Genomic DNA, 26525 nt, shown 5'->3' with positions numbered 1-26525 from the left:
TCCAGGAAGCCTTCCCGAACGCTCCAGTGGAGGGGTTCCCCCCACTCCCCAACTCCAGGGCCCAGAACTTGCTTCACATATGTTGTTTCTTTAACCTCAAGAGGTGGGTGCCTCATGGCTCTGTTTTTTGTTTGTTTGTTTGTTTTTGAGACACTGTCGCCCAGGCTGGAGTGCAGTGACGCGATCTCGGCTCACTGCAACCTCCGCCTCCCGGGTTCACACCATTCTGCCTCAGCCTCCTGAGTCACTGGGACTATAGGCGCGTGCCACCAGGTCCAGCTAATTTTTTGTATTTTTAGTAGAGACGGGGTTCCACCGTGTTAGCCAGGATGGTTTGGATCTCCTGACCTCGTGATCCACCCGCCTTGGCCTCCCGAAGTGCTGGGATTACAGGTGTGAGCCACCGCACCCGGCCAGCTCTGTTTTACAGATGGAGAAACTGAGGCCCAGGTTGGCCAAATGAGGACCACCTGGGCATGCCCAGACTGTGAGGTGAGGGCATGGGGAAAGGGGCACAGGATGATGGTAGGAGGGACCCAACCCCTGGTGGGTCAGGTCCCCAGGGATCAGGCCCTTTGTTGGGGCTGGGGAGAAGTTTGCTGGGCCCAGAGAGGTGCTATTGGTTCCAGGAGTTGACCAGTCTGGAGACTCCTAGGCCTTGGGTGGCCAAGAGAACAGAGACCCTGTCCTGTTTTGTTCTCCTAGCTTCTTGGTCCATGCCTCCAGTCTGGACTTTTGTCCTGCTCCATCCATCATAGCTCTGAGCTGGGGTTTCCTGAGCACCTCCAACCTGCATGCCAGGCCTTGGCAGAGCAACCCATCCACTACAGGAAAGAAGGCTTAGTGAGGACAAGACCGTTAGTGAAGGGAGGGCTAGACCTGTGGTCTGTGGCCCAAGGGCCTCTGAAGGGAGTTGGAAGGGGAAGAGTGGATGTCCACCTGCAGCCAGCTTGGGAAGAGAGGCCTCAGGGAGGGAACAGCCTAAGAGGCTAGTTGTCCCCTGGCAGTGGAGGCAGGGGGAGGCATGGTCTCCTATTCCCAAGTGGGGGGGTGTGTGGCTTTGGGGACCCCCACATACTGAAAGAATATCTCGACTTCAGCTGAAGTGGTCTCTCGGTTATCAGGACACTCTAGTTCATGCAGGAAAGAAGACTCTGGCAGCTTCTGCTGGGGAGCCATGAATCTTGTGGTGACTTGCAGTCAAGGCCAAACCAAGACTTTCTAAGCTGGGAATTGGGGGCAGTCCTTGAGGCCCACTGGACCCAGGTTGGGGTTTGCTCTTCCCCGGGAAAGGTAACTTGACCCTGAGGACGTTGCTGCTGCAGGAGGGGATGGGAGTGAGAGGGGATCATCTTTGAGTCCAGAGGGAAACAGCCATACAGTCAGGTCCCTCACTGTACAGGCTTTTGTCTGAGCTGAGAGTGGTCACAGAGGGGCTTAGGGGCACTTGTCAGGTGAGTCTGGGGAGCCACTGACAGCGGTAGAGGTGTGAGGCATATCTTATATTAGGGTGGGATTGAAGTGGAGGGTCAGGAAAGGCTTTTTTTTTTTTTTTTTGAGACGGAGTCTTGCTCTGCCGCCAGGCTGGAGTGCAGTGGCGCGATCTTGGCTCACTGCAACCTCCGCCTCCCTGGTTCAAGCGATTCTCCTGCCTCAGCCTCCTGAGTAGCTGGGATTACAGGCACGCGCCACCATGACCAGTTAATTTTTGTATTTTTAGTAGAGACGGGGTTTCACCATGTTGGCCAGGATGGTCTCCATCTCCTGATCTCGTGGTCCGCCCGCCTCGGCCTCCCAAAGTGCAGGGATTACGGGCGTAAGCCACTGCGCCCGGCCCAGGGAAGATTTCCTGAAGGCATTCGAGCCTTGTCAGGTCAAGTGGACAAGGATGGGTCAGGGCATTCCAAGACGCCAGCATGGAGTGATTAGTGTGATTAGTGCTTAGGCAAAACCGGAGCGATCGACGCACTCCTTTCACCTTCTCTCGGGTCTGAATTCCACTTGCTGCTCTTTGACTGATCAGCATTGGATAAATCGAGCCTTAGCTTTTTTTTTTTTTTTTTTTTTTTTTTTTTTTTTTTTGCTGGCTCCCCACCCACTAGGCAAGTTGCCCGGAAGAATAAGGGCGGGGTGGGGCGGGGCAGGGCGAGGCGGGGCGGGCTCTTCCATAATACCCCCGCATTGATTGGCTTTCAGGACCTTCCAGTCTCTCATTCTCGTCCTTGGATTGGCCGCGAGACATTTATCCGCTGTCCTTAGGCCTGCGCGATGCAAGACGAGAGAAAGGGAGGGGCGTCGGCGGGCAAGATGGAGGCGACTACGGCCGGTGTGGGCCGGCTAGAGGAAGAGGCGTTGCGGCGAAAGGAACGGCTGAAGGCCCTACGGGAGAAAACCGGCCGCAAGGTGAGAAATGTGGAGTGAGGGTCGTCGTTGAGGCGATTCGGGGTCCGGGTCGGGCTTGAGGAGAGCGGAGGGCTAATAAGGAAAGACGGCTGCCGAGGACGCGCATGCGCGGGCGGTAACGCATGCGCAAGAAGACGGCGCCCTCCCACGATGTCTGGGGCTGCTTGGCGTGGGAATCCTCTGGCGCTGGTGCGGTCGTCGCGCATGCGCGGGGGTGGGTAAGGCAGTGGTCAGCCATCCGTAGTCTATCTGACTCCTGCTTCCCGAGTGTTGCTCGTGTAGGTGTCTAGGGTTGCCTGTAGGTTCGGATACTTGTTGGGTTAGGCGTGATTTGTTCCGTTTATCGATGGCCTAGCTGGTCTTTAACCCCTGCCTTCGATTCTGAGTCAGACAGACTCCCCAGTCCGGCAGCACTCCTTGGACAGGGCAGCAAGTGACAGCAATGGGTACACAGCCGGAGTCGTTGCGTGCAAAAATCAAAAAGAGGCCGGGCGCGGTGGCTCACGCCTGTAATCCCAGTACTTTAGGAGGCCGAGGCAGGCGGATCATTTGAGGTTAGTAGTTGGAGACCAGCCTGGGTAACACGGCGAAACCCCGCCCCTACTAAAAATACAAAAATTAGCAGGGCGTGGTGGCGGGCGCCTGTAGTCCCAGCTACTCGGGAGGCTGAGGCAGGAGAATGGCGTGAACCCAGGAGGCGGAGCTTGCAGTGAGCCGAGATCCTGCCACTGCACTCCAGCCTGGGCGACAGAGCGAGACTTTGTTTCAAAAAAAAAAAAAAAGAAAGAAAAGATCTATTTCTAACTTAGTAACTTAGGGTGGGCCTTAGAAATTGGGAACGAGGGCCGGGCACAATGGCTCGTGCCTGTAGTCCCGCACTTTGGGAGGCCCAGGCGGGCGGATCACCTGAGTTCAGGAGTTTGAGATCAGCCTGATCTACATGGTGAAACCCCGGTTCTACTGAAAATACAAAAATTAGCCAGGTGTGGTGGCAGGCACCTGTAATCCCAGTTACTTGGGAGGCTGAGGCAGGAGGATCGCTTGAACTGGGAGGCAGAGGTTGCAGTGAGCCGAGATCGCGCCGCTGCTGCACTCCAGCCCAGGTTACAGAATGAGACTGGTCTCAAAAAAAAGAAAAAAAAAAAAAAAAGGGAAAAAAGAAGAGGGCGTTAGTTCTTCCTTTAGGGATGGGCTTACTAGCCTATTAGTTGCCATATTCGAAAGCAGTTTTCCTTGCTGTCGTTTAACACCAAATGAAAAGTTCCATTTCTATTTTGTTCATCTTTCCAACGTAATGGAGAGGAAGAATTATTCTGAAGTTCACTACCTGTGTGCAAACCCTAGTTTGCTTTTTACTTGGACTTGGGACACGTTGCTTCATCTCTCTGAGTCCGGGTTTCTTCATGTCTCCAGTGGGGAATGACAGTCCCTACACGTTCGTTCTCATTGGGTTATTGTGAGATCTGATGGGATAATCTGTGTGAAAGGGCTGTAGAGACAGACCAGTGAGGGCCATAGTTGTTGGTTCTGTTGTCAGATGGGTGAAAGCGGTGTCTTTCAGTGTATGAAGTACAAAGAATGTTAAACAGCTAGACCTGTCAGAGATGGGAGGGCACTTCCCACTTTCCAACTGAAAAAACAGGCTGGACAGTGTGACCCCTATTTTCCTTACTGCATGGCAGTCTGGGGTCCTGTGTGAAACTGAAAAGGGAAGTAATAGAGAGTGAAAGCTGGCTAGAGTGGCTTCTGCTTTTGTTGGCTGCCTGTCGAACATAACAGACATCCCCTAAATTGCCTGTCCCAGAGAAGCTCAAGCCTCAGCCTTTCAAACAATGGCTAGTCCACCTGAGCTGTTTGCTTGAATTTAGGGCTCAGGTTATTGGGGCCAGGTTTGAAGTCGGAATGCAAAGGACAAAATAGCATCCACAAGGCCCATTGCCAGGGAAGGACGTGCTAGATCATCAGGAGAACTGGCCTTTAAAGAGGGATTCTCTCAGAGGGCTGGAAATATGGCCTGATTGTTATTTTTTCTGTGTTTTAAAATTGTGGGAAAATACACATACAATATACCATTTTAACCATTTTATTTTATTTTATTTTATTTATTTTTATTTATTTTTTTTTTTTGAGACGGAGTCTCGCTCTGTCACCCAGGCTGGAGTGCAGTGGCCGGATCTCAGCTCACTGCAAGCTCCGCCTCCCGGGTTTACGCCATTCTCCTGCCTCAGCCTCCCGAGTAGCTGGGACTACAAGCGCCCGCCACCTCGCCCGGCTAGTTTTTTGTATTTTTTAGTAGAGACGGGGTTTCACCGTGTTAGCCAGGATGGTCTCGATCTCCTGACCTCGTGATCCGCCCGTCTCGGCCTCCCAAAGTGCTGGGATTACAGGCTTGAGCCACCGCGCCCGGCCATTTTAACCATTTTAAATGTATAATTCAATGTCCAGAACATTTTCATCATCCCAAACTCTGTACCTGTTAAACAATAACTCTCCATTTCCCCTTTCCCCAGCCCCTGGCAATCACTGTTCTACTTCCTATCTCTGAATTTGACTACTCTAGGTACCTCATATAATCAAATCATACAGTATTTATCCTACTGTGACTGGCTTATTTTACTTAGCATGTCTTCATACTTCATCCATGTTGTACCATGTGTCAGAATCTCAGTCCTTTTTAAAGGCTGAATAATATTCCGTTGTGTATACCATATTTTGTTTAGTTGGGTTGCTTCTATGTTTTGCCTGTTGTGAATAACGCTGCTATAAACATGGGAGTACGAGGCCAGGTGCGGTGGCTCACTCCTGTAATCCCAGCACTTTGGGAAGCTGAGGTGGGCGGATCACGAAGTCAGGAGATTGAGACCATCCTGGCTAACACAGTGACACTGTCTCTATTAAAAATACAAAAAATTAGCCGGGCGTGGTGGCGGGTGCCTGTAGTCCCAGCTGCTTGGGAGGCTGAGGCAGGAGAATGGCATGAACCCGGGAGGCGGAGCTTGCAGTGAGCCAAGATCCCACCACTCATGCCAGCCTGGGCGACAGAGCGAGACTCCATCTAAAAAAAAAAGAAAAAACAGGGGATTACAGATACCTGTTTGAGTATCTACTGCTTTGAATTCTTTTGGGTATGTAGCCAGAAGTGGAATTACTGGATCACATGGTAAATATTTTTTTTTTTTTTTGAAATGGAGTTTCACTCTTGTTCCCCGGGCTGGAATGCAGTGGTGCAATCTCAGCTCACTGCAATCTCCACCTCCTGGGTTCAAGCAGTTCTGCTGTCTCAGCCTCTCAAGTAGCTGGGATTAATATATATATATTTTTTTGAGACAGAGTTTCGCTCTTGTTGCCCAGGCTGGAGTGCAATGGCAGGATCTTGGCTCACTGCAACTTCCACCTCCCAGGTTCAAGTGATTCTCCTGCCTCAGCCTCCCCAGTAGCTGGCATTATGCTGCCATGCCCTGCTAATTTTTGTATTTTAGTAGAGACGGGGTTTCACCATGTTGGTCAGGCTGGTCTCGAACTCCTGACCTCAGGTGATCCACCCACCTCAGCCTTCCAAAGTGCTGGGATTACAGGTGTGAGCCACCACACCCGGCCTTTTTTTTTTTTAATTCGGGTGATGTCAGGTGAGGAGAAGGGAGATCAGTCTCAAATCTGTCTTTTCGACGAACTAAAATTGGGGGTTTATATAGCAGGGAGAGGAATGTAACTATGTGTAGGGAAAACAGCCGGATCATATGATAATTCTCTGTTTAGCTTTTTGAGGAAACACCATAGTGTTTTCAGTGGTGGCTGCACCATTTACATTCCAGCAGCAGTGTGCAAGGCTTCCAGTTTCTCCACATCCTCCCCAACAGTTATTATTTCCTTCTCTTTAATTTTCTTTTCTTTTTTTTTTAAGGAGTCAGGAGTCTCACTGTGTTGCCCCAGGCCGGTCTTGAACTCCTGGGTTCAAATGATCCTCCTGCCTTGGCCTCCAAAAATGCTAGGATTACAAGTGTGAGCCACCAAGCCCAGCCATCTTCTTTTTTTGCTTTTTTAATTATAGCCATCCTAATGGGTGTGAGATGATGATATCCCATTGTGGTTTTGATTTGCATTTCCCCAATGGTGAGTGATGTTGAACATTCTTTCATATGCTTGTTTGCCATTTGTATATATATTTTCTTTGAAGAAGTATCCAGGTTCCCTTTGCCCATTTTTTTTTTTTTTTTTTGAGATGGAATCTCACTCTGTCGCCCAGGCTGGAGTGCAGTGGCGCTGTCTCGGCTCACTGCCAGCCCTGCCTCCCAGATTCAAACCATTCTCCTGCCTCAGCCTCCCGAGCAGCTGGGACTACAGGCGCCCACCACCGTGCCCAGCTAATTTTTTGTATTTTTAATAGAGACGGGGTTTCACTGTGTTAGCCAGGATGGTCTCGATCTCTTGACCTTGTGATCTGCCTGCCTCGGCCTCCCAAAGTGCTGAGATTACAGGCGTGAGCCACCGTGCCCAGCCGCCCATATTTTTAATTGGGCTCTTTTTCTTGTTATTGAGTTGTCATTGAATTGTTCATATATTCTGGATATTAAATCGTTATTAGAGATGAGATTAGTGATATTTTTTTCCCATTCTCTGGATTTTCTGTTCATTCTCTTGGTAGTGTCATTTTTTTAAAATTAATTTTTTGTAGAGATGGGGGTCTCACTGTGTTTCCCAAGCTGGTCTCAAACTCCTGGCCTCAAGCGGTCCTCCTGCTTTGGCCTCCCAAAGTGTTGAGATTACAGGTGTGAACCACCACACCTGGTGGATAGTCTCATTTGCTGCACAAAGACTTTAAAATTTGATGAAGTTGAATTTATCTGTTTTTTATTTTGTTGCATGTATTTTTAGTGTCATATTTAATCCCTACAGTTTTTTGAGTGATTTTTTTTATTAAGGTGAATGCCTGGGGACAGAACAGGTAAGGGTCTAAACTTTTAGTTGATTTTCCAGCCTATGGCCCTTTCTGCGGGACCTTTTAAGTGGGGAGTCAGGGGAGGAAGTATGACTGCCTGCTGTGGCCACATAGCACCCCTCGAGTCCCCTCCCTCAGAGAGGAAGTGGCTTCACATTTTTAGTTCAGGTTTCTGATGTGACAACAGACTCCAGGATTGAGCATCTCCTCTGCCTGCACTTGGCAAGCACCTGTCTGCCCCATGAGGATGGCATCTTACTGGTTTCCTAGCACTCAGTGGCAGGTCCTTCGTTGAGTTTTTACCGTGTGCATGGTTTTGCTGGAGGCCTTAGGAATTTCAGGCATGGAGTTGGTTTTCCTCACAGTTTTATCTTTCTTCCTAACTCTCACCAGACTATAAACTCATAATTTACTGATATTATGACAAATCAGGGTCCTGAGATTGTGGCAGATGGAGAGAGACAAGATTAGGGGTTGCAATGTTTCCGTATGTTATTCTATGCAAAGCTTGTTGTAGTCAAGCAGCTGTAGTTTTACAAAGTCTTCCTGGTCAGCCCACTTGATGCCACTTATTAGTGAGGGGAGCCAGGCAAGAGGCTGAGAAAAGCTGGGATGTCCAAAGCCGATGAGGGGAAGTGATGTCTTTTGGATTCCAGCCCATGCAAGACCCGCTGTGGGAAGGGGATTCTGTAGAGGACACAGCACTGCCTGAAGCAGCATCTTGTAGGTCAGCCCGTTCCCGTTGACAGGTGGAAAGACAGTACTGCTGGGTTCATTTTCGGGGAAGGCCAGGCAGAGCCTAGGGAAGCTTCATGGGAAGGCAGCGTGGAACTTGAGCTGAGCCATGGAGGGTGGAAGGTGGGGAGAAGGTCATTGAGGTAGCTGGAAAGAAGAGTGTTCCCAGGGAGCATTTTAGAGGTGGGAACATGCAGGTGCATAGAGGTAAGAATGGAGATGCTCCATGGAGTTTGACAGCAAGCACTTGGCAGTGATTGGGGCAGGGTTACAGTCTGAAAGTGCTGGACTGGGGTACTCTAGTAGCCAAGTTTTACAAGAGCCAGGGTTTCCAGCAGGGATGGTAGCCAGCCTGGGCACACTTTTCTGTATTGTATTTGAACCTCATTTCCTGATGCTCATCCAGAAGTTCCAGGCTAGGTGAGTAGGTGAACAGTTCAAGGCTGTGTGGATGAAACTCTGGCATCTCTTTACAGTGCTGTCGGGTAGGGCAGTGTGAGGCCACTCTGTCCTCCTTTGACCTCTTCCTCAGCAGCCAAATGGAGGCTCTCTAAGGGTGATTAACTTGGCATAAACATTTGCCCCTTGGCTGTCAGCTTTCCTGAGCATTTGCCCTGAATTGGGCTGTCTCTTGCTGCCCTGAGACAGGGAGACTGGCTGTCTGGCTGACCAGCCCTTGGGACTGAGATCTGGCTGTCAGGTTGCAGGTTCCAGGCAACCAGCAATTCCTGGTTGTCACCTGGCTCTAGAGATTAGAGCAGCAGTGTTGCTCAGTAGAACTTTGTGCAGTGATAGTGTTCTAATGTGCACTGTCTAGTACTGTAGCCATGGGCCACCTGTGACTTTCAAGCCCTTGAAATGTGGCTACTGGCCAGGCATAGTAGCTCATGCCTATTATCCAGGGGTGTCCAATCTTTTATCTTCCCTGGGCCACCCTGGAAGAAGAAGAATGGTCTTGGGCCACACATAAAATACACTAACACTAACAACAACTGATGAACTTAAAAAAAATCACAAAAAATATCTCCTGATGTTTTAAGAAAGTTTACAAATTTGTGTTGGGCTGCATTCGAAGCAGTCCTGGGACTTGGGCTGTGGGTTGTACAAGCTTGCTATAATCCCAGCATTTTGGGAGGTGGAGGCAGGAGGATCACTTGAGTCCAGGAGTTCGACACCAGCCTGGGCAATATGACCCAGGAGTTTGAGACCAGCCTGGGCAATATGACAAATCCCCATCTCCACAGAAAATACAAAAAATTAACCTGGAATGGTGTCGTGCACCTGTAGTTCCAGCTGCTTGGGAGATTGAGGGAGGAGAATCACTTCAGCCTGGCAGGGGCAGAGGTTGCAATGAGCTGAGATCGTGTCCCTGCACTCCAGCCTGGGCAACACTGTGAGATCCTGTCTCAAAAAAAAAAAAAAAAAAGAAATGTGGCTACTGTGACATTTAATCTTAGTTCACATTTAAACAGCCACACTTGACTCATGATTGCCTTATTGGATGGTGCATCTCTGGAGGACTTGCTCCCGTCAGCCTGACTTACAAGAAGCTGTGTCTGTACCTGAGCTCCAGTTGTTGAGAGCGAAGGGGCAGGTGGAAACCCAGATGACCATCAGATCAGCCTTGGGAGCCCAAAGCTGGGCAGAGGGCTTGGAAGTTGGCCATCTTCATGGCTGGTATCTCCATCAGATGCTGATTTGGGGCCATCTGTGTATGTACCCTGTGGAGTTAAGTGCTGGTGATTCAGAGTGGTATAGTTGTGATTTACACACTCAAGAAATGGGAGTGCGGGCCGGGTGTGGTGACTCACGCCTGTAATCCCAGCACTTTGGGAGGCCAAGGTGGGCAGATCACTTGAGCTCAGGAGTTCAAGACCAGCATGGGCAACATAACAAGACCCCATCTCTACAAATAAAAATAAAATTACCCGGGCATGGTGGCCCGCACCTGCAGTCCCAGCTATTTGGGAGGCTGAGGTGGGAGGACTAAAAAACAAACAGAAAGGAGCCGGGCGCGGTGGCTCAGGCCTGTAATCCCAGCACTTTGGGAGGCCGAGGTGGGCGGATCACGAGGTCAGGAGTTTGAGACCAGCCTGGCCAATATGATGAAACCGTGTCTCTACTAAAAACACACACAAAAAATTAGCCGGGCGTGGTGGCAGACACCTGTAATCCCAGCTACTCGGGAGGCCGACGCAGAAGAATTGCTTGAACCCGGGAAGCGGAGGTTGTATTGAGCCAGAGATTGTGCCATTGCACTCCAGCCTGGGTGACAGAGTGAGACTCCGACTCAAAAAAAAAAAAAAAAGCAAACAGAACAAAATGCACAGTGCAGAGTGGGAGCAATGCCAAGGTAGAGGGCATGCACTGGTACTCTCTGACTTGGGGGTACTAGGGAGGGTCCCTGGCCAGGTTGGAGGGGATAAAAGAGGGAACCAGAGGGAGGGGCTAGCAAGTCTTGCTGGAGGAACAGCGGCAGTGGGTGAGAGCCTAGTGTGCTGGGTGAGGAGTCAGACTTGTCCATGTCCTGATCGTGTCTCAAGAAGTTGCCTCTATCCCCATCCCACGTGGCCACATCCCCAGGCCCAGCAGTCGGGTTGCAAAGTCAGCCAAGGCGATCACTGCCTCCTGTTTGACAGCCTTTGGCAGGTTGGCAGTCATAACATTTGCGTGGCAATTGTGGCAGAATTGTGTTCCATCCCTGAAGCAGAACTTTGAAGCAGGATGTGTTGGTTCATCCCTGTCTGATAGACCAGGAAACCCTGGGCTGAAGGAATGTCCCACAGTCATGCTTTGAGTTGTTGCTGACCCTAGATTGTCCCTTAGGCTCTGGCCTTCTATCCCTCTACGCTTCTCACCCCCAGGTGCTTGGGAATAAGTACCCCCCGGGAAGGAGCCTCCACCCATCACATATAAACTGTAACCAGGCTGTCAGGTGGAGGCTGAGTGATGGAGTGGAGAGAATGGACTTTGGAGACAGATCTGATTTAAACCTCTGCTCCATTAATCACATCTGTGGGACTCAGAGCAAGCCTTGAAAAATCTGAACCTCTCTCTTGTCTATAAAATCGAGATACAGCTTCTGAACTCATCAGTAGCTAGGAGAACAGAGAAAGATGGTCTATGAAGTGTCTAGCTCAAGATCTTGCACACAGGCCTTTTATAAACGTGGATGCCTGTCCTTTCTTCCTTACCTTCTTGTAAGTGGGGACATCCAGGTGGTCTTCTAGCCTTCTCCACTGGGTGGCAGTGGGTGGAACAGGCCCCCGTTCCAGTGGAAGCAAAGAGGTCCTTCTCCTGCACCTTGGCTTTACTCATCCTAGCCCTAATTTTTTGAAGATGGAGTGTTAGTGCAAAGTGTTAGATTAAGAAGAAAATGGATTTGCAGAGCCACAGCCGAGGTGGAGTGCGAGTGCCCGTTCTTCCTAAGGACCCACCTTTTCTGCCCAAGCTCTCAGACTCCAAGGTTGTAGAGGCAGTGAGAGGGAGACTCTTCTGGGTGGAAGATTTGGAATTCCCAACACACATCTGTGGTGAGCCAGCATTTCCTTCTGAGGCCCTCAATATGTTCATGTGATGGTGTTGGATTTATCAGAGTTTCTCAGACCTACCTGTTCGTCCGGTTGTCTTGAGAGACAATTTGCAGTCCTTTTTTCTGGCCCTACCTCAGACCTATTGTGGTCTTGGTATATAGCCTATAAATTCATGCATTCTTAAAGTTCCCCAGGTGATTCTGATGCATTTTTCTGGACATCTGATCAGTCCCTGACATTCTCTCATTGGAACAATACTTTTTTTCCCCCCGGAACCTTAGCTGCCCATGCTCATTGCAGGAACTCTGCAGCTAGCCACTAATAAGTATTTATTGAGTACCAGCTGTATGGCAGGCCCTGGGGATACAGCTATGAACAAGACTTCCTCCTTGCCTAAGGGGCTTCTGTGGAAGGAGTGGGGATACTTAGAAACAAGGAACATGATGTCCCTGTTTATGTGTCCCAGGAACTTGGGAATGTGGTGTGTGTGCTGGGGGAGAGGCTGTGCAGCTGCCCAGGCTGGGAAGAGTACCACCTGGGAGTTCTGAGATGGGTGGGGGGTGAGATGCCAAGATCTAGGGAAGAGCATTCCAAGCTGAGCAAGACTAGCTTGGCATGTTTGAGGAGTAGGAGCAGAGTGAACAGTGGGAGGTATGGAAGAGGGATGAGGGTGGAGAGGGCCTGGGAGACCGGGCTAGTTAGAGGGGGGCCTTGCAGACCACCAAGGCTGGACCTCAGTCTAAGGGTGATGGGGAACCATTGGAGACCTGAGCAAAGCTGACATGCTGTGCCCTGCCCTTGGCTGACTGTGTGTGGAGGTAGGAGGCAGCTACAGGAGCCCAGGTATGAGGCAGTGCACATACACAGGGTTCCTGAGATGGTGAAGTACAGGGCAGAGGGGCTTTGAAGGGGAAAACAAGAGTCTAGCTTTGGCCACATTAAGCCAGAGATGACTGTTAGACAGGTAAGTGAAGAGAGACATAAGCAGTCATCTGGACTAGAAACAGATACAGGATATCAAGCCCTGGGGCTAGACGAGGCCCTCTGGTGACAGAGTTTAGATGGCAGAGACAGAGGACTGGAGATCAGTCTGTGCCCTGAGGCTCGCCCTGCAGGTATTTAGCAGGAGTTGGAAGAATCCAAGGAAACTTGCTGGGGTGGGGTGGGATGAGGACAGTGGGGCTGAGAGAAGCCAGGTGAAGACTGGGGATGGATTTTGGCAAGACAAGGTGATAGGCGAACTTGGTCCAGCTGTTTCAGGGAAGTGTGTGGTGCCAGTGGAGTCCAGGCCAGCTGGGTTGAGGTGCAGCATGCTGGCCACAGCCTTCCTGTAAATTAAATTAAGCCTCCTTTCCACTGCTTGAAGTCCTCACTGGACCCCAGCCGGGACACCCATCCCTCCTCTCAGGAGGGTAGCGCCAGGCTGAGGCAGTGCCCTTATAGCCTTGCTATCTGAATTCACCTGGCATTTGGATGCTGGCAGCCTTCTTGCTAGTGCTCAGGTGTTTGTATTGCCACTCTAGCCCCTTTCCTTTCCTCTCCTCTCCTCTCCTCTCCTCTCCTCTCCTCTCCTCTCCTCTCCTTTCCTTTCCCTTTTCCCTTTTCCCTTTTCCCTTTTCCCTTTTCCCTTTCCTTTTTCCTTTCCTTTTTCCTTTTTTTTATAAGAGTCTCACTCTGTTGCCCATGCTGGGGTGCAGTGGCACAATCTCAGCTCACTGCAGCCTCTGTCCTGCCCCGTGCTCAAGCCATTCTCCTGCCTCAGCCTTCTGAGTAGCTGGGATTATAGATATGTGCCACCGTGCCTGGCTAATTTTTGTATTTTTAGTAGAGATGGGGTTTCGCCATGTTGTCCAGGCTGGTCTCAAACTCCTGGCCTCAAGTTGTCTCCCAGCTTTGGCCTCCCAAAGTGTTGGGATTACAGGTGTGAGCCACTGTGCCCGGCCCCCTTTCTTTTTTTTTTTTCAACCTGGGAGCATAGATTCAAGTTGCCCTAAATGTACACTCCGCCCTCCCCTTTCCTTTCTGTCCCTGCACATAGGCCCTGAGGGCTGCACTGCAGCTCCTGCAATATGACCCCTGCTTCTGAATCAGGCTGGCCGTTTCTCTCATGATTCCCTGCTCTCTGGACAGGTTGCTTTGTCCACCTGGTTCTGCCACCCTGCTCACCTTGAGATGTGTAGATAGGTAGGTCTCTTCACATCCTTCTTCAGCTGGAAGATGGCCACAGTAACTCCTCCCTCCCAGGATAAGTTAAGTGAGATGGTGTGTGCAGAAGGGAGTTGAGAGGTGGGAAGTGTGATGTGTGGATTTATTCTTTCTCCTATACTCTTATTTTACCCCTGGTTGAGGGCCCCTTTAACTTGCACCTGAGACAGCACAGATGTGGAGAGGCAAGGGACCATACGCAGTCACACAGGGCCGATCCCTTGTCCTCTGGAGCCCACCGCCTCCTGGCCAAATTTGGGGGTGCTCTTCCTCTGGGATGGAATTGGTGCTGCCCTCACCCCTTGGAGCTGTGCAAGGAGGGGCTCTGCATTGAGCTACAGGGAAGAGAATGGGACCTCCATTCAGCTTGGTCTGATATGCTGGGGAGAAACACCTGGCCTGGGTGAAGGGTGAGCCTCTCTCTGGATTTCCCTCGGAGGGCACGGTTTTCTTCGAGGCAGGCAGGTGGCTATTCGGGATCCTTCACGGTTTAGCTTACCTGTGGTGGCCGAAGCACCCTCTACGTAGCAGAAGAGGCACTAGACAGACACAAAACAAGGTTCCTCTTTCTTGCTGTGCCAGTGACACAGTTGTTCCACCACAGTCTCCCGTTTGATTGACTTCTGTGGTGTTACAAGGTGTAAGTCATGTTCCCCAGGTCTCACTGATGGGGGCAGGGAGTTGGAAAGCAAAGAATCTTGAAATTCAAGCTGGTTTTTAATTTTTCTGTTAGCTTTTGCAACAAAAGAATTTGCATGGCCTTGATGGTGAATCCCTCAGTTTTTTTCTTCTGTCTCCTGGAGCCAGGAGGGCGTGAAAGGCGTGTGCTTCCCTTTCAGTGTCCAAGTAGCTGTCTTCTGGGTGTGCTTCAGAGTCCTTAGTCTTCTCTTTGGAGGACTTTTTCCTTATGGTCCTCTCGACTGAGTTCTCTCTAGATTTCAATGATTTTATTTTTGGTTTCTAAGTGGGCTTAAGTTTTTCTTTTTAATGACTTCATAGCGGCATAAAAAATCCTTTTAAGTAAGCATACAAACTTTACAGAGAGAAAAGTACACAAATCAGCCCAGTAATTTTCCTAAGGTGAACATGCCCGTGTCAGTCACTCAGATCAAGAAACGTGATAACATCCCAGAATCACCTCCCAGATGTTCACTCTCCCAGGGGAACCACTCTGGACTTACTGACTCAAGAAGTTGCCTTCCTTCCTTTTGAATCTTATGTAAATGGAATTAAACAGTATGTAGTTTTCTGCATCTGGCCTCTTTCATTCATCATGTTTGTCAGTTGTTGGGTGTGGAATTAGTGCATTCTTATTTCTGTATAGTATTCCGTTGTTTGAATAGATCAGATTTTATCCATTCTCCTGTGGATTTTCAGGCTGGAACTATTATGGATTGTGCTGCTCTTCCCAGTCTTGTACATGTCTTGGTGAACATATGTACACATCTGTAGGATCTGTGCCTAGGAGTGGAATTGCTAGGCCATAGGGTGTATATAGGACAGATACTGTCAAACACCTTTGCAAAATGGCTCTACCATTTTGCACTCTGACCAGCATTGTATGGCGGTTCCTCTCTAATACTTCGTGTGGTTAGTTTTGTTTCATGTTAGCCATGCTGGTGGAGGTATAGTGGTACCCTTTTGTGGTTTAAATTTGTATTTCCTACCTAATGAAGTTGCATTATCTTTTCATATGTTTATGCAAAGTGCCTGTTCGTGCCTCTTCTTCCTTTTATTCAGTTGCCTGTTTTCCCTATTGATTTCTAGGAGTTCCTTATGTGCCCTTTGTTCTGTGTGTGTGATGTGACTGTGTCTTCTGCCCGCCTTGGCTTCGACTTTTCAGGCTTTTAAAAATTGAATTTTTATTTTTATTTTTATTTTTATTTTTTATGTTGAGATGGTGCTTCACTCTTGTTGCCCAGGCTGGAGTGCAGTGGCACAATCTTGGCTCACTGCAACCTCCACCTCCTGGGTTCAAGCAATTCTTGTGCCTCAGCCTCCCGAATAGCTGGGATTACAAGTGCACATCACCATGCCTGGCTAATTTTTGTATTTTTAGTAGAGACGGGGTTTTACCATGTTGGCCAGGCTGGTCTTGAACTCCTGACCTCAGGTGATCCACCAGCCTCGGCCTCCCAAAGTGCTGAGATTACAGACGTGAGCCACCTCACCTGGCCCAAAATGGAATTATTTGGTGAGCAGAAGTTCTTAATTTTAATGTAGTTTATCACTTTTTTCCCCCTAATACCTTTTGTGGCCTGTTTAAGGGAATAGTTGCCTATGTATAGGTCTAGATGATATTCTTTTGTTATAATCTAGAAGTTTGCTTGTTTTACTTTAACCTTTAGACCTCTGACCGTCTGGAATTTGCTTCTGTACAGTGTGCGTAGGGATCAAGATTCTTTCTCCCCACATGGATATCAGTGACTCGGCACTATTTCATATCTGACATTTGTGTTTTAGAAAGAAGAGTTTTCTGTGACTTAATTGGCACGCACTGTTCATGATAATGCTGTTAACCTTCTGTAACATCTTGATAATTGTCATTGTAGACGTAGTAGTAGTAGTAGTAGTAGCTGCTAAAATATATTTATTTTTTCATGCTTCTAAGTCCCAGTTCATGCCACCCCTTCAGTAGACGGGCAGCTCCTTGTAGGCAGAGACAACTCTTAAACTTATTTTAACAAAACATTTCCTAGGTGCCCCATGGCACTGTAGTGGGTATGCTGCGTCCTGTGACTCTGAGCCCCGTAGCCTTTGTGCACTAGAGAAAAGACTCAACATGGACTCCCAGGGAAGACAAGGACCTGCCGAGCCAGGCTCTCCAGTGCTGGCCTCCTGACCTGCCAACCAGACTCTGTCCATAGTCTGGACCTGCTGGCCCCGGGATGTTCTGACTAGAAGTATGTATTACCTCAGATAGTTGCTTCAGGGCAGTTGTTTCAAACTTGGGCTGTATGTTTTAAATGGTTTTTGGCTCTTCCATGGACCCTGCAGACATTGGGACCAGCATGTGATTCTGTAGTACTAAGAATTGTAATATAGAAATGAAATGCAATTCATGTTCTTGTTTCTGGAGAAGATGTCTCAGGTATCATCTTGGAATATTTTCCGTAACCCATCTCACATACCTCCAACCTACCTCCAGTGCATATATACATGCACATACAGCGTGTACTCTCCACACCCAGCCCCCTGCCTACAGTGCATCCCACCTCCTTATACTCCCTTAACCTCACAACACTACCACACACCCCAGGCCCTGCCCCACACACCTCCCCCGACAATAGTACCTCCCTTCTCCCCACACCCTCCCGTTCCCTGCACACCTTCAACCCCCCACAACACCCCTCCACATGCCCCCAACCCACACCTACAAACCCCAACCCCTTTACACCAATACATATCTCACACACACCTCAAAACACACATAAGCAGCGCTACCTTCATACCTCCATACCCCCACTTTGCCTTCCCTACACATACACCTTCAGTAGCTGAGAGGGACTTGCTGTTTCTAAGCCAGGTGTTCAGAGATCTGGGGCACCCCATGGCGAGCTTGATAAGGCTCAGTCATGCCTGGCCCTCCTCCTTCCTTTGGAACTTTCCTTTAAATTCTGGGACCCTGGCTTCTCCCTGGTTTTGTTTTGGAGGGAAGCAACAGCTTGTACCCTTGAAAGAATTCCAAGAGGAAAAACAGTTGCTTCGGCAACAGTGCCCTGTGGCGGTAACATCCACACTCCTGGACTGTTTTGATTCAGGGCTCTAAAGAGCTGCTCTGTCTAGAGAAAATGTGAGTGGCTGGAGCAGAAAACATTTGTCCTTTCAAGGACATCCCCCCTTCCATTGTTTTCAGGGCAGGGCACCACTAGATTTCTTGCAGGGTAATTTGAATCCTGAAGAGAAAGCACCTGTGTTTGTCATCATCTGGTTAAAGCAGGGCTTTTCTGTCCTGGGCCCAGGAGTCCATGACTCAGGCAGCTATGTAGGAAGTGAGAGTGAATGCTGGGCTGTGTCTTGGGTGAGGAGTCAGTTTCCACACCTGGCTGTTATAACTGTTATTGTTGAGGCCGCTGTCTGCACAGAGCCTGGGTGGGAAATGAGGTCAGTGAGGCTGGCCTTTGCTTCAGGCGTGGTCAGGCTGGGGCCCCGTGGGGAGGTTGACCTGTGTACCCCTAGTTATAATACTCTACACTGCCATCCACGGAGGAGGGGCAGGGGAGCGCTGTCGGTGTCTTGGAGGGAGGACTTGGACAGGGAATGGGGGACAGCACTGCATGCATGTGGCATGGAGGAGAGAGTTGAGCCCAGCGTCGATATACATACCCTGCTTTATCTTATTGGTTGGCTTATGAGTCGTGTCCCCATTTGGGCTTCGTCCCAGGCTGCATAACTCACAAGACAGAGCCTGAGCTGGTAGAGGTGCTGAGAAAACACTTGAGGGATTGAGTGGATGGCATGGAGAGTGATAGCTGTTTCCAGGTGTGAAAGAGTTGGAGGGATTTTAGGCAGAGGAGGGGCAGGAGCAGAGCAGGCAGGCATGGAAGTGGTCTGAATTGGGGAAGACGATCTGTGGAAGGCCCTTCTTCCTTGCCTCCTCCCTGTCCCCCCACACTGGCTAGGTTTTTCTGACTTGGACTCATATTCTCTGCACACATGTAGGGTCTGCTCTTCTCAACTGTGGTAGCTCAAGGGCAAGGGCTGGGTCTTCCTCTGGGTGAAACTGATGGCCGCTCTGGGTGAACTGAGGGAAGGAACAAGGCATGAATGTGGGGATCTGTTATGTGACTCCTTTGTCAGTGGATGAGAGGGTCTCACCCTGAAGACGCAGGTGAGAGTCTCAAGCTCCACTGTCATCATCACTGTGGTCGGTGCCTACTGACTGAGGATGTACTGTGTGCCAGCCACAGTGTAGGGCTGTCACGTCACTTGCGTACCCTCACTTAATGCTATTTAGCAGTTGAAGAAACTGCAGCTCTGAGAAGCTAAACTGGCCCAGGGTACCACAGTACACAGTTCTCAGAGCTGGGTATCAACTCCTCATGTGGTTCTGCTTTCTCAACCTTTCCATATGCTGAGCATGTGGATTTTTAAAAACGCTTTGCAGCCAAAGGAAGTGTGTGTGGGTGAGGTTAAGACCTTGTGAAGCAGTATTTCCCCCCACAGAAAAAGGTGCCAGTTCTGACTTGTTTAAATTTGGTTTTAATTAGGATTTTTATCCCTTGTAGATCACACCACAGAGGGGACAGCTGTCTTCCCTTTACTTCTCAGATTGTGACACTCCGAGAAGCAGCTGATCAGAGGTTAAAATAGCTTCCAGTCTCCTAGGAGCTTCAGCACATTTTGTTGCTGTGTAAACCTCTGACTTGCCTGGAAATTGACTTGTAAGGAATTTTGCATTTCATACTGGGGTGCCTGATGCTGGGGTCTGGTATGTTTCATGCTCAGCTGTGTGTTGGCTTGGAGGAAATGCAGAGATGGCCCCTAGCTCAGGTAAGGGCCTTGGCTTGCATCAGTGACTGGCCTTTGCGGTGGTCAGGAGAGTTGGGGAGGATGCTGGGACCAAGCTCACAGAACTCTTAACATCCCGACTCCCAGCTCCTCCATTTGCAGAGTGGGCATCACAACTTTTGCCCTGCCGTTACCTCAGGTTCGCCTTGGGGATTGGATGAACAGTGGAATGTAACACAACTTTGAGCCCTGTAAAGTGCTGAAGACCTTCCTCTGGACCCTCAGTAAGTTTTCTTAATATAAATGGGTCCAGGTGCTGGGATGATTACCCTTATCTTGTCTTCTGCTAAATCATGGAGGTTTGGGGAGTTCCTTTCAGTCTCCCAATAAACTTGTTTGTGGAGGCCTGGGGAGTTTCTTCAGACCTCCAGTATAACTTATTTAATCCTATAACAGGTCCTGTTAAGAATTCCTTCATTATCTTGTCATGCTTCAAGGCCCAGGAAAGGCCTAGGCCAAACTCTTGGTGGGCTTTTGTTACATTCTAGCCTTTTTGTAAGGGCACTGGTTCTATCAGCTTTACATATATATATGTATGTATGTGTGTGTGTGTGTGTGTGTGTGTATATATATATATATATATTTTTTTTTTTTTTTTGAGATGGAGTCTCGCTCTGTTGGCCAGGCTGGAGTGCAGTGGCATGATCTCAGCTCACTGCAACCTCCGCCTCCCGTGTTCAAGTGATTCTCCTGCCTCAGCCTCCTGAGAAGCTGGGATTACAGGTGCCCACCACCACGCTCGGCTAATTTTTTGTATTTTTAGTAGAGACAGGGTTTCACCATGTTGGCCAGGCTGGTCTCAAACTCCTGACTTCAGGTGATCCACCCGCCTGGGCCTCCCAAAGTGCGGGGATTACAGGCGTGAACCACCGCCCCGGCGAGCTTTTAATATTTAACCTAGCTACTCAGTCAGTACTAAAACGTAATGGAGGCCTGCGTTAGTGGGACCTGGCCTGCCACACACTTCGTTTTTAGGTTACTGCTATAAATGGCCATTTGTAGCCAAGGCACTTATTTGCAAACAACAGAAATTCATTCTGGCTGGTTTTAGAAGAAAACAAAATGCTTGTTATTTTAAAAATCAAGCTACTCACAGCTTACCAGGAGTAAAAGAAAAAAAAAAATTAAAAAGAAAGACAGACCTGTAGTCCCAGCTACTCCGGAGGCAGGAGAATGGCGTGAACCCGGGAGGCGGAGCTTGCAGTGAGCCAGGATCACGCCACTGCACTCCAGCCTGGGCGATAGAACGAGACTCCTTCTCAAAAAAAAAAAAAAAAAGAAAGAAAGAAAGCCAGCCTTAGAGGTACATAGCCTGAAAGAAGCCCAACATTTCACAAGAGAAACGGAAAATGGCTCGATGAGGAAACTACTGCTGCCTTCGAGTACGGGATACTACATTTAGCCCTGTTGCCCCGTGCCCTGGAATCAATCTTGAATCAAATCTTATTGCAGCTCCCCTAGAGAGAAGTCTGTGCCACCCCACCCCTACCTCTCTGCAGGTCACAACTCATTTGGAGTCTCTTATGGGCATTTTGGATCAACAGGGCCAGAGTTAACTTCCTGCTGCAAGGCAGGCTGGGAAAGTGAGTGGGGCACTTTTGGCTTCTGTAGTGAGGGGCAGGCTCTCCCTCCCCCAAGACTCAAGGTGGAGCTTTCATAAGTGAAGGGAGGAGCTCGGGCTCTGGGCAGCCCATACAATAACTGGGAACATGGTGCATTGGATACACCAGTCTACCTGAGGTCCAGACCCGAGGTCTGGCCCTGGCTTCTGCCTTTCTCTTGCTGCACACTTCACCTGGATCTCCTGTGGCCCTCTGAATATTTACGTTGTATGAATGATTTTTATTTTGGGGGGGGTGGGTGCGGTGGTGCCAGGGACTCATTCTGTCACCCAGGCTGGAGTACAGTGGTGCAATCTTGGCTCACTGCAGCCTCGACCTCCTGGGCTCAGATGATTCCCCTACCTCAGCCCCCCAAGTAGCTGGGACTACAGGTGCGCACTGCCACTCCCGGCTTTGTCTTTTTTTGTGGTAGAGACAGGGTTTCACCATGTTTCCCAGGCTAGTCTTGAACTCCTGGGCTCAAGGAATCTTCCTGCCTCAACCTCCCAAAGTGTTGGGATTACAGGCGTGAGACACTGAGCCTAGCCCCTTATGAATGATTTCTCTGCGTTTCTTCCCATCCTGCCTGCCCTATGTCCAGAGCCCACCTTGGTGACCACGGTAGCCCTCAGGCAGCTGAGTGTGGCCTCATGCAGGCCGCTTTCTCTTCTAGGTCAGCCTCTTGAAGAGGAGGCAGCATGTGGTCTCACTCAGAGGTTCCTCAATTGGGCCATGTATTAGAGATACGACCCAGGAGTGGGTGGGCTCTTTGAACATTCAGATTCCCTGGTCTTACCATGGAAGATTCTGATTTGGTAGGTGTATTTATAACCATTTCCTGGGCTGCTGCTAGTTTATCCTCTATCAGCTCATATCTGAGGCCTCTGCAGCCCTACCAGTTTGGTGGTTTTCTTATTTTTCTCATTTGGTATAAGAATAGATGAGATCACATTTCTCTGGCTGTTAGGCAGAAAGCACACCTAAGCCTCGGGGCTGTTTATTTGAGAGAATTTTGAAAGCCTGATGCAATCAGAAAGCCCCCTGTTTAATTGTGGGCCTATCTTTTATTAGCTGTGAACCATTGGTTAAGTTTCTTAGTCGTTCTGAACCTGGTCATTTGTATGCAGTGATAATACCTGATTCTGGGGTGGTTGTGAGGGCCAGAGGCCCTGGTGTGCACAAGAGTGAAGTGTGAGTAGATGAGCAAGCACCACATGGCAGCGTGCGGTTGGAAGGGACTGTCCCTCCTGGCAGACTCAGAGGCAGCTGCTCTTCTGCTGTCCTTGGGGTGAGAAGGTGGCTCTCCTAACTCACATCCAGCTTGTTTTTTGGGGGGCCCCTTTGCTTTCTGGCCTTTGCTAAATGCTCTTTATAAATAATACTCTAATCATATTGTTGCCACCTCTCTACCTGTCGTCCAGCTTCTCAGTGCTTGTGAGATAAAGTCTAGCCCATGAGGCAGGCCCATCTCACTTCCCCAGTCCCCTTGGATATCACCACTCTCTGCCTGGACACACCTGCTCCTTCTAGTGACCCTAACATTCCCCTCTCTGCCCGCTCAATCTGCATCTTCCCTCTTCTCTCCCTGGACAGCCTGTCCACCTGGCCCTCCAGGTGTTCTCAGGTCCCACCTTCTCTCATTCCCAGCGGCACTCAGGCTTTGCATGCACTGTAGGGTGGTTATCTGTTCCCTGTCTGCTTCCCCCTTCCCTGCCCTTGATCTCCCTGAGGGCAGCCATCTCGCTTTAGTCACCTTTTTGTCTGCCCCATGACAAGACTCAGAGACTCTGTAAACATTCAAATGAAGAGGCAACTAGGTAGGCACATGGATTTGGGAGTTGGATGGGCTGAGATTTTCCTCAGGGGAAAACAGACTTGCCCGTGAGGACAAGTCCAGGAGTTTATTTAAAAAATGTGCAGGCTGTGGCGATGATAACAGCAAGAAGACACTGGGTGATTGTGAAGTCAGTTAGGTTTCTTCGATCTGTAGTTTAGGCATGGACTAGGGGTGCTTTGACAGCCGCCAACATTGGCAAAGAACTGGGCATTTTAGTTGGTCACAGGCTTTAAATAAGCCGGTGGTGTGACATGGATACCAGGAACCCTGATGTCCCAGCTGTGGTGTTGGCTATCGGTTGGTTGGGAAATAACGTTTTTTTTTTTTTTTTTGAGATGGAGTTTCCCTCTTTTGCCCAGGCTGGAGTGCAGTGGCGCAATCTCGGCTCACTGCAACCTCCGCCTTCCGGTTTCAAGCAATTGTCCTGCCTCAGCCTCCCAAGTAGCTGGGACTGCAGGTGCCTGCCACCACACCCAGCTAATCTTTGTATTTTTAGTAGAGACAGGGATTCACCATGTTGGCTAGGCTGGTCTTTATCTCCTAACCTTGTGATCCGCCCTCCTCAGCCTCCCAAAGTGCTGGGATTACAGGCGTGAGTCACCGCACCCAGTGGAAATACGTATTCTTTTAATAAATGGTAGCTCGTATTCCCTTGACCCACCCCATTTTAAGAACAATTCTACCCACGTGAGAGGTCACATAGATGCTATTGAGGTTGGTGCATCTGGTGCCAGGTTTGAGTGAAGGCCTTTGGCAGCTATCAGGGAAACTGTTTTAGGGGACCCAGAATTGACGTGAACAGGCCCATGGGACTAAGGTGTGTGTGGGAGGTGAAAGGGTATCATTTACAGGGGCCACCCACTGAGGTTTTCAGGCCTTTGCTTGCTGTCTGTTGGATCCAGCGAAAGTGCACACATAGTTGTTGGGCTTGCTCTTCTTCTCTCCTGAGCGCAGCCCAAGGATCCTATCTACCAGCCAGAGTTTGTGGAGAAAGGTCACCTTTTGTTCTGCAGGCATGACGGATCTGGAGATGGTCAGGTAGCAGCCACATGTCCTCAGGACCAGAGAGTCTGTCTGGGTGGTTGTTCCAGTCCCTGGAACTGACCAGGTGGACCCCCTGTGCCTGACTCCTCTGGCTGTCTACTATGAGGCAATGGGGAAGGGGTTTCTGGGTGCCACGCAAAGCTGTCTCCCACCGGGGGAGAGGTCTTCCAATCTGCATTGACCTTATCATTTGCCTTTGTGATTTGCTCACTGCTGCTCCCCTTGTGAGCTTAGAATGGTGAGGAAGTCCTAGTGGTTGTAAATTCTGCTTTGTGGTGGAGGAGACTTTTTTCCCCTTCAAGAGAAGGGAAATGGTGGGGTAGGGTGAGAGAATGGGGAGGTGACTTCATTGCTCACCATCAGTTAGTTTCTTAACTGACATTTTAGTCCCCTCCGCTCCCCAGACATAATGGAGATGTTTGTCCTGACTTAAGGGGGCTTAGTCTGCAGTTGGCTGCTGCATTTGTTACTGTGGTTAGAGTCCCAGGCTGCAGAGGGACGCTGGTGTGTGCGGGCTCAATCTGCCCTCTTCTGCACCAGCAAAGCTGGACTTTTTCTTTTTCCAAGCTTGAGAAAAGTCATTACGCATTGACAAGGCTGTGTCAGGCCTGAGTGCCAGCCATGGTTTCCTGCTTTCCCATTTAGCCAGGTGAGGGTCAAGAGAATCTGTTTAGGGTATGAGTCAAGATAGTGAGCCACAGCCAGCTAGGTTCCTCTGGTTACTTTTATTATTAAGTCATTTTGACAGCAGAATTAAGGAAGATGGAAAAAATACTACCCACAGTTGAGTGCAGGTCCAGGAAGTCTTTGGCCATTTGTATGTATGGTATTGCCATGGTTGCGATCATGAGTGTATAGTATAGGACTCTTCCCCCTGGTGTTCCTGTGCGTGTCTGTTGCATAGTGCTACCCTCGCTATTTTAATGCCTCCCCGGCCCATCACATGAATGCTGCCCTACAGGTGTTGGGCTCACTGCATAGTTCCACTTCTCCCTCTTGTGAGAAACACAGCTCTAAACACCTCTACATGCATTGCTCTTTTTTTTCCTCGTGATGCCTTTTGGGACTGGAGTTCTTGGCCAAGAAATGACCGTATCTGGGGCTCTCGATGGGTTTGACTGTATCTCTCTGAAATGACACCAGGAAGAACTGTCAACTCTGTCATGTGATGTGGAGGAGCCCTAGACACCCTTGAAACCATTTGCATGTGAAAGGTTAGGACAGGAGTGGGACAAGAACAAAGGGCAGGGGTTCTAGAGGGAATTAGCCTATGCCTGAAGCCTGTCCTGCTGTTCTGGGTCCTGGCAGCCTCTAGCTGTGTGACTCTGGATGGATTACTTAATTGCCCTGGGCTTCCATTTTTCTCATCTGTGGAAGAAGAAAGGAGTACTGACCTTATTAGATTTTTATAGTGATTAACTATTGATTATTTTCAATAATATCAATACTACTGTTTAATTAATGGAATAATCAGTTGCCTGGCACACTGTTATTACCAAAGAAATGACAGTGTTGTTGTAAGACATACAGAACAGAGAAGAGCGACATTTGGGTTTGGCACTGCCCAGAGCTCACCTTCTAATGGAAAATCTTCCAATTTTATGGAATCTAGTTAAAACCACACTTTCAAGAAGTGAGCAGGGTTGGGATTTTTGTCCTCATTTTGCAGGAGAGAAGCAGAGGTGCAGATAGTTGTTGGAAAGGAGGATAGAACAGACAACCAAGGGATAAACAAGCAGCATATGTGGTAGAAAGAACTGAGGATGTGGCAGCAGGGAGCTGGGCTTCTGTTTTATTTCCCAAAACTTGAGCTCTACCCAATGGAAAGAGTATTAGGTATGACATGCACAGACCTGGACCAGCCTCAGTTCTTGCATCTGTGCAACAAGGCTAGTGATAACCTAATATGTGGGTGCTGTTGGAAGGCTCAGACAACAGAAGTTCCTGTAACATGGGAAGTTAGCATGTGCCTCCTGCCTCCCTGGGTGGTTCCTTTAGTATTGGTCCAGCTGCTGTTAGTGCCAGGTGCTGCGAGCAGCGATGGACAGGCCTCTGAGAGCTTCTAGCCTAGGAAGGAAGACAGATGTCAAACAAAATCTCATGCAGGGAAATAAAGGTAAAATCATATGTCTGGGATGGTTATCATTAGAAGGCATGGGAAGAACACCTTTCTGCTAAAAGTGGTCGTGACCTTTGGCCCACACTGAGTTTTGTGGTGGGGTCCGAATTAAGGATTCTGTGGGGATACTTCACAGATGGGTGGTGCTTGTTCTTGTAGCTGGGGGCCTCTTGATACCCCTAAGGGAATCAGATAGCAGATAGCAGATAGTCATTCTTAATTTGATCCTTGTTAAAAATACTTTTTTTTTTTTTTTTTTGAGACAGAGTCTGGCTCTGTCGCCCAGGCTGGAGTGCAGTGGTGTGATCTTGGCTTACTGCAAGCTCCGCCTCCCAGGTTCACGTCATTCTCCTTCCTCTGCTTCCCAAGTAGCTGGGACCACAGGCACCCACCACCACACCTAGCTAATTTTTTGTATTTTTAGTAGAGACGGGGTTTCACCGTGTTAGCCAGGATGGTCTCAATCTCCTGACCTCGTGATCCGCCCGTCTCGGCCTCCCAAAGTGCTGGGATTACAGGCTTGAGCCACCGCGCCCGGCAGTACTTTTTATTTTCTTATTTTAATTTTTAATTTTTTTGAGATAGGGGTCTCACTCTGTTT

General features: G+C 49.3%; 1 protein-coding gene across 2 annotated transcripts in view; it reads left to right on the top strand.

The window, feature by feature from the left end:
* The first annotated feature begins 2196 nt into the window (after nt 1-2196).
* Nucleotides 2197-26525, top strand: part of CCDC12 (coiled-coil domain containing 12) — a 54272-nt gene continuing 29943 nt past the window's right edge. The window contains exon 1 of one of the 2 annotated variants that reach the window (XM_050780588.1): nt 2197-2403. In XM_050780588.1, coding sequence (XP_050636545.1) covers nt 2269-2403 — 135 coding nt within the window. In that variant the 5' untranslated portion in view covers nt 2197-2268. The remainder of the gene's footprint in view (nt 2404-26525) is intronic. The other variant, XM_050780587.1, reaches the window with a different exon arrangement.

Source organism: Macaca thibetana, chromosome 2, assembly GCF_024542745.1.
Source record: "Macaca thibetana thibetana isolate TM-01 chromosome 2, ASM2454274v1, whole genome shotgun sequence".
Classification (NCBI taxonomy): Eukaryota; Metazoa; Chordata; class Mammalia; order Primates; family Cercopithecidae; genus Macaca; species Macaca thibetana.
The sequence above is the reverse complement of the archived record's forward strand: the minus strand, read 5'-3'. Positions and strand labels throughout refer to the sequence as shown.